At 38.8% G+C, this 8,222-nt stretch overlaps 1 protein-coding gene across 1 annotated transcript in view; it reads left to right on the forward strand.

Moving 5' to 3' along the window:
* The window catches only part of LOC103252075 (microtubule-actin cross-linking factor 1), a 237,477-nt gene that overhangs the window by 120,688 nt on the left and 108,567 nt on the right, over nucleotides 1–8,222 (forward strand). Inside the window, exons 44-45 of the mRNA XM_021708921.1 lie at nucleotides 4,772–4,938; nucleotides 6,196–6,352. Coding sequence (XP_021564596.1) covers nucleotides 4,772–4,938; nucleotides 6,196–6,352 — 324 coding nt within the window. The remainder of the gene's footprint in view (nucleotides 1–4,771; nucleotides 4,939–6,195; nucleotides 6,353–8,222) is intronic.

Consider the following 8,222-nt stretch of genomic DNA (forward strand, 5'->3'; position numbering starts at 1 on the left):
AATTACAGGCATGCGCTACCACACCCAGCTGATTTTTTTTTATTGTAGAGATGAGGTCTCACTGCGCAGGTGGGTCTTGAACCCGCAGGCTCAGGCAATCCACTCACCTCAGCCTCCCAAAGGCACGGGATTACAGGCTGAGCCCCCGAACCCGGCTTTTTTTTTTTTTTTTTTTTTGGAGTCAGAGTCTTACTCTGTCGTCCAGGCTAGAGTGTAGCGGCATGCTCACAGCCACCCCAGCATCGACCTGCTGGACTCCGGCATTCCTTCCAAATAGCCGGAACTACAGGCATGCACTACCACGCCCAGCTAATTTTTTGATATGTTGTAGAGACGAGGTCTCACCAAGTTGCCCTGGCTGGCTCAAGCCCCAGGGCTCTCACTTGGCCTCCCTAAGTGCTGGAATTACAGCCTTGAGCCACTGTGCCCAGCCTATATTCTCTTTTATAGGGGAAACCTAGTTTCCAACAACCTTAATATATTTACTTATTTGTTTTATCCTATGATAAATATAAGATGGTTTTAGAATCATACTAGTATTTCTATCAACAACAAACCTACTAAATAAAATTGAAGACTTTTTGTCTTTAGATGACCTACTATTTACTATCTTCAAATATTACCTGAATTCTTTTTTTCCTATAATTTCTTTTTTTTTTTTTTTTTTTTTGAGTTGGAGTCTCACTGTCGCCCAGACTGGAGTGCAGTGGCACACTCCCGGCCACTGCAGCCTGGACCTACTGGGCTCTGGAGATCCTTCCGTCTCAGCCTTCCAAGTAGCGGAACTACAGGCGCGCACTACCATGCCCGGCTAATTTTTTTTATTTATTGTAGAGATGAGGTCTTGCCAAGTTGCCCAGGCGGGTCTCGAACCTGCGGGCTCAGGCAGTCCACTCACCTCAGCCTCCTAAAGCGCGGGATTACAGGCTGAGCCACCGAGCCCAGCTGTAATTTCTTATATAATTATATTTGCTTGTTTTGTTTGTATTCAACTTTAAGGTTTTATTTGTCTCTTTGTTGATTAAATCTATTGTTAAATATGCAAAGTATGAACATAGTGCAAAAGTTAAGAGTATTCAAAAAGTTATACTCAGAGTATAGGAAGTGAATAAGGATATACTGTCATCTGTATACTGTATTTTCTGTTCTTTCCATCCCATTTTTATCCACCCTCATAGAAATGAATTTCAGGTTTATTTTTTCCAAAATGAACCTACACATTCTTATTTCCCATGCTTCCTTGCAAAACAGAAGGATATACTACATAATCCCTTGCATTTTACTATTTAACGTGTTCTGTAAATTATTCCATATGAGTCCATAGAGATTTTCATTTCTTAACCATGTATTTATTGTACAGATGCATCATAGTTTAGTCAACAAGCTTCTTTCGTGTAGACATTCCAGTTGTTTCAAAAATTGTGTAATGCAACTGAATAACCTTCTGCATTTTTTTCTCATATTATTAGAAGTGTATCTTCAGAATAAGTTCCTAGGGTGGAATTGGTTACATCAAAGGATAAAAGTATGTGTAGTTTTGTTAGATATAGCCAAATTTCCCTCCATTTTGCATTTCCACCAGCAGTGTATGTGAATTCCTCATTTTCCCTATAGCCAACAGAATTTATTATCAAGCTTTTCAATTTTTGCCAGTCCAATAGTAAAACATATCTGAATGTGTTTTTAATGTTATTTCTCTTATGAATGAAGTTGAGTATATTTTTACATTTAAGAGTCATTTATTTTTTAACTGTTCATGTTTTTTGTCATTTTTTGGTTTCTTTTTCTCTCAGTTTTCAGAATTATTATATATTGGGTGTTTTTTTAATCTGTAATATGTTGAAAATATTTTCTCCAGTTTGCCCTTTGTTTTTTGTCTTTGCTTATGGTGTTTTTTGTTTTTTCGGCTTTTTTGCTATGCAAACATGGATTTTTGTTTTTTTTACACAGGAAATTTTATTAGTCTTTTACTTAATGTGTACTTCTAGTCATAGTTTGTAAGCTTTTTGCCCCTTCGGTGGGAGCCCCTTCAAATTGTGTCCTGTGACTTTTTGACATGTACCCAAGTCATGCCAAACTCAGGTTATGAAGGAATTCACCTATACTTTAAAAAAAAAACTTGTATGTTTTAATTTTTTTAAACATTTGAATATAGTAACAATTTAATTTCATTCTTAAATGAATTAAGTTTATCTTTTTCCAAAGGTCTGTCTAGTCATTCCTAATATAGGTTGAGCATCCCTAATCCAAAATCTGAAACGCTCCAAACTCTGAAACTTTTTGAGCACCAACATGACACTTAAAGGTCATGTTCAGAATAAATGCTTGTTAGAGCATTTTGGAGCTCAGAGTTTCAGATTTGGGATATTAACAGATAAGGAAAATGCAAATATTCCAAAATCCAGAAACATCCAGAATCCAAAACACTCTGGTCCCAAGCATTTTATAAACTCAAACTACAGCCGGGCTCGGTGACTCAGCCTGTAATCCTGCGCTTTTGGGAGGCTGAGGTGAGTAGATTGCCTGAGCCCGCAGGTTCGAGACCCACCTGGGCAGGCGAGACCTCATCTCTACCTTAAAATCAAAAAATTAGCCGGGCGTGGTAGTGCGTGCCTGTAATTCTGGCTACTCGGAAGGCTGAGGCGGAAGGATCGCCGGAGCCCAGCAGGTCGAGGTTGCGGTGGCCGGGAGTGGCCACTGCACTCCAATCTGGGCGACAGAGTGAGACTCCAACTCAAAAAAAAAGAAAGAAACTCAAACTATACCATTTATTTGAAAAATTCATCCTTTCCCCAAATAGAAAAGCCATCTTTATCATAGATAGAATTTTCATATGTATTTGAATCTATTTCTGGATTTTCTGTTCTATTTTGCTGGTCTGTTTATGTTCCATAGCATATTTTAATTATCGAGAGTTTCTGGTATATTTTAATATCTGGTAAGGTTAGTCCTCTTCATTTTTTTAAATGATTTTTCATAGCTATAGTTGCACATTTATTTTTCTGTGTGAACTTACTAATCACCTTACTAGTTTTATAGGCAAATAACTTGTTGGCATTTTTTATTTTACTTATTCTAAATGTTTTTATTCACACATGTGTGTATATGTACATAGACATGTACATCTTTATAGCTGTCTTTCTATATATTCAGTTCTGCTTTTGTGTCTTTCAGGGGTGTCTTTTTTTTTTTCTTAAAGAGTCAGAGTCTTGCTCTGTCACCCAGTACAATTGCATAGTCATAGTTCATTGCAGCCTCAAGCTCCTGTACTCAAGCCAATCCTCCCTCTCTGCCTCCCAAGTAACTGGGACAGCAGGTGTAAGCCATTGTGCTTGGTTTCCAGGATTGTTTTACAGTTTAAGTTTTATGTGTTTCTTGTTAGGTGATTACTAAGATTGAAACTTTCGTATTGGTATTATAAATTGAAGTTTTCATTCATGATTTTTATTTTTTTATTTTATATCCTGGTACCTTATTTAATTGCTTCATTGTTTGATTTAGTTGTTTTATTGATTCTCTTGGGTTTTATAAGTAAACTTTCATATAATCTGCAAACATAGTTTTATCTCTTCGTTTCCAGTACTTATTCCACAGATTGTTTTCTCTTAATTGCATTGGCTAATATCTTTAATACAGTGTTAAATAATAGTAGAGATAGTGTGTTTACCCCAAATTTATGGAAGAGACTATGGGAGCTTAGGGTTTAGTAACTTAAGATCACAGGCTAGTAAGTGACAAAATCAAGATTGAATTTCAGAACTTTTGACTTACAACACCTTCATTCTTTATGTTCTGTCATGGTACCTACCAAGTCTTTGAACACTTGTGTTAAGTCTGTGAGGATTGTTAGGTCAGTGGGCCCATGTGCTTAACTGGTGCCATGGGTAAAATACGAAGAATTGCACAGAAATTAGATTGGAAAATATAGTTTATTTAGAAAGTAGATTAGAGAAAAAGAGAAGGTTCACCTCCCCAAGATAGGGGAGGGAGGCCAAAGCTTTGGGAAAAGCATGGCTGCAAGTGCTTGAGGATGAATGCTTTTTAAACCTTTCCTTTGATGGGGGCCAGTCATTAAGATGATTGGGTGGTAGTCTCTTTGACATCATCACAAAGGGCCAAGTAAACACAGGTACTAACATCATGGTGATGACAGGCAGGCAGATGGGTGGGTTAGTCACATAACTGTTGCCTGGTGATGGGATCTGTATGTGTCACATAGGTCAGGGAGGGTTGCTTTATGTGATGGGGTCTGTGTCACGTAGGTCATGAAGGACTGATTACATAGATTAGGTCATCCACGTTCTTTATGACTAAAAGACAAATACTTGGAATAACAAACGAATCAGTACCTGGAGGTTTGCAAGACTATTATCAATAGCTACCTCTGAGAAACCAGTTCTGCCCTTTGTTAATGATTAGAAAGTATAAATTAAAGTGAACTGCTAAAAAAAAAAGACAAAACTAAGCAATGTTAATTGGCTGCTCTTTGGCTATATGAAATCCATTTTGGTCTTTTGTCCTTTCAGTTTGTTTTAAAGGAGACAAGACTCCTTTGTAATTTCTAGTCACTCCAGTGGATTGGAGAGATCCTACATATTTATTGTTTTGACTTACCAGTTGACCCTGCAAACATGCCTCTTTTCTTGCTCCCTCTTTTTCTCCAGATTAAGGAGAACTTGCCCCAGAGTTAATCTAGATATTGTTCATATTTTTTAGTATATTTATTTATAAGGCTCAGAGGACTTAGTACATTTCCTTGTTTGCTTGACAGGAGCTCAATTTGGAAATGGGAGACCAACAGGAGAACCTAGATATACTCGAGCACCTGGTCACTGAACTAAGCTCTTGTGGCTTTGCCCTGGATCTGTCCCAGCATCAGGACAGGGTACAGAGCCTCAGAAAAGACTTCACAGAGCTACAGAAGACAGTAAAAGAAAGGTGAGTTTTCATGTGTGTTGGTCAGTGTTGGACAATTATTTTTTTTCTTGCCCAGCACAGAAATGATCTTGGGTGAAATGATATTTTCTTCTTTCTTCCTTTACCAGAAAAGGTGACATCTAAAACTCTACTATTGAGTTATAGGAGGATGGAAAGTGTCTTTTTAAGGCAAAGCTACCCAATCTTTGAGATACTTAGTGGTTTTTCAATTAGTAACTATAGAAAATGGAGCTGAATTCCCTTTCCATGTGATCAAAAGGCTTGGTCACCCAGACCAAATTGAACACATTAGGGGCAGCAAATAGGATTATGGCAGAAATTGAATGAAATAAAAATTGAAGGAGACTTCCCAGACATAATTAAGGGTGATGTTGGCAATCTCCCTGCTTATATGGACCACATTTAAGTTTCTGTTCTGAAAGGGTGTCTGGATTCTTCTTTGAAGGCAAACAAGGGAATATGTGACAAAGGCTAGCTGATTTTAACCCACTGATGAAAAACCCATGATTCCCCATTAAAAAGCCTCACATACTTTTAAGAGCATGAACAAGAATTCTTATCATAGTTTTGCCACAAATATAATCTTATTTTACCAAATGACTGCCTTAGTGACTAGAAGACAGCAGTTGCTCAAACCAACATTGTTAGCAGCAGATTACTTAGTGGAGAGGACGAAAACAAAGGTCAAGAAGGCTTTTTTTTCTTCCCATTCCCCTTGAAGATTTTTTAGCTGTATGAGGAACCAGGATCTCTGGATAGACATCTGACTGATAGGTCATCTCCAGAACTTTGTTTTTTATTTATTTTATTAATTGGCATGCTTAACCGAGGACCAATCACCTAACTCCTCTGGGCTTCAGTTTCAACACCTTCCTTTACTAAAAGCAATTACTATTTGATTTGGTTCTTGAAAGAGTCAAATACCTAAAGTGTAGCAGAACTGTAAATGAGATCCAAAGTCTGCATTCTTTCCATTGTATCATAGTACCTAAATAGCAGGCTCCCTTTCACTTTAGCCTACAGTAAGATTGAAGACTTCTTTCCCCAGAAATGTCCAAACAAGGGCAACAGATTCCTAAGTTTAGTGCTCCTCTACATTGTATGTGGTTGTTCAGTCAAACTTGCTATGGAAAAGATTACTGGAAGGAAAGGCACTGTTAGGAAACTGATGCCTAGAGTGCCAGAATGAACCTAGTTTTAGTTTAAGTTGACTTTACAAAACTTAGTCTGGCAAGTAACAAGCGTGTTTATTGACAGAGAGAAAGATGCATCATCTTGCCAGGAACAGTTGGATGAATTCCGGAAACTGATTAGGACTTTCCAGAAATGGTTGAAAGAAACTGAAGGGAGTATTCCACCTATAGAGACTTTCATGAGTGCTAAAGATCTGGAAAAGCAGATTGAACACCTAAAGGTAGGTAGACAAAAGGACCTCCAGAATGCGGAAAGGCAGAAGTTTGGAAGCTTGTGTGAACTGATCTCCAGCTGTGGTGGGGAAGTGGTAGAAAAGAGAAATCCAAGTTATCCCTCTGCAACAGAACAGCAATTCCTCCATTCTTATCATGTGATTCTCACCTACCCCTACCCTACACCTCCTATAACATCTCCTATTTATGTGTTTGTTTGGTTGGTTGGTTTGTTGGTTGGTTGATTGTTTTTATAGAGGTGGAATCTTCCTCTGTCACCTAGGTGAGTGCAGTGGTACGCTCACGACCACCATAGCCTCAACCTGCTGGGCTCAGGCAATTCTTCTACCTCAATCTTCCAAGTAACTGGAACTACAGGTGTGCACCACCATGCCCAACTAATTTTTTTATTTATTGCAGAGACGAGGTCTCATCAAGTTGCCCAGGCTGGTCTCGAGCCCCTGGGCTCAGGCAGTCCTCTTGCCTCTACCTCCCAAAGTGCTGGGATTTCAGGAATGAGTCATTGTGCTTGGCTAACATGTCCTATTTAAAACCCAAAACCAAACAAATAATCTGGAACTGAGATTTGTAAGGTTTCAGCTGTTTCTTGGATGCCTCTCAAGATATGGTGGGTCATAAAAAGACAGTTGTCAAAGTCGATTCCTTGAGAAGCTTGCACTCCATTGTATGTTTGACAATACAAAAATATATGTCAAGTAAATACATAATGTATTAGAAAATCAAGAGGGAGAAGAACTAGTACTACTCCAGCTAATAAAGGAAAAGCTAGAATCAGATGGTTAGAATGTGCCTTCAAGGGTAGAACCTTCCTTCCGTCCCCTGTAGAATCACTTCTGTACCATCTTTGATTCTTAGTCATTCAGCCGCTGTTTACAGTTTTCTTCTTTTTGTTGAAATAAGCCAAATCTGCCTCTCTCATGCATTCCTCCTATTTTTTCCATAACGCACACTTTATCTTGAGCAGATAATAGAGGAGAGTTTGATTGCTCTCACAGCCCAAAGTATGCTCCTGAGTGCCAGGAGCATTTGCTGTACCTAGGACACCAGTTTTCTTGTTTCACAGTGCCCTTTGTGTTTTAATAAATTGTCATGCACCTCAGGGGCATAAAACTACTAATAGCTTCACTTGTTAAGTAGTTAGGTCCAAACAACTTAATAGGAGTTGTTCACATGGTGTCCAACAGGTGTCACTGTATTTTCCTCATAAATTTAAAATATCCTGTGAGTTAAGGCATAGTTTGGGATCAAGAATGATTAATAAAAGAATTGACAGCCGGGCTCGGTGGCTTAGCCTGTAATCCCGGGCCTTGGGAGGCTGAGGTGAGTGGATTGCCTGAGCCCGCGGGTTCGAGACCCGTCTGGGCAACTTGGCGAAACCTCATGTCTACAATAAATCAAAAAAATTAGCCGGGTGTGGTAGCGCGCGCCTGTAATTCCAGCTACTTGGAAGGCTGAGGCGGAAAGATCGCGGGAGCCCAGCAGGTCGAGCGACAGAGTGAGACTCCAACTCAAAAAAAAAAAAAAAAAAAAAAGAATTGACAAGCAATGATCAAGGATCAGTTTAAGTTAGGCAGTATGAGCTACTAAATATTAATGGCTCCATATCTTTCTCTGTTACTACTCTGCAGTTTAAAATCAAAAGCAACCCTTATAGCTTGTCGGGGATATTCAATGTGAAAGATGGTATTGCAGGCTAGGATGATGTCCTTGCTCTAAAAGGTGTAAAATCCCACTGCTATAGCAGGAAATTACATCTTGGAGTTGTAGTGCAACCGGATACTTTTGTCTTAAAACAAATGCCATTCTTTCTTTTTTTTTTTTGAGTTGGAGTCTCACTCTGTCGCCCAGACTGGAGTG

This window comes from Carlito syrichta, unplaced genomic scaffold, assembly GCF_000164805.1.
Source record: "Carlito syrichta isolate Samal-C Ts95f unplaced genomic scaffold, Tarsius_syrichta-2.0.1 Scaffold153578, whole genome shotgun sequence".
NCBI lineage: Eukaryota > Metazoa > Chordata > Mammalia > Primates > Tarsiidae > Carlito > Carlito syrichta.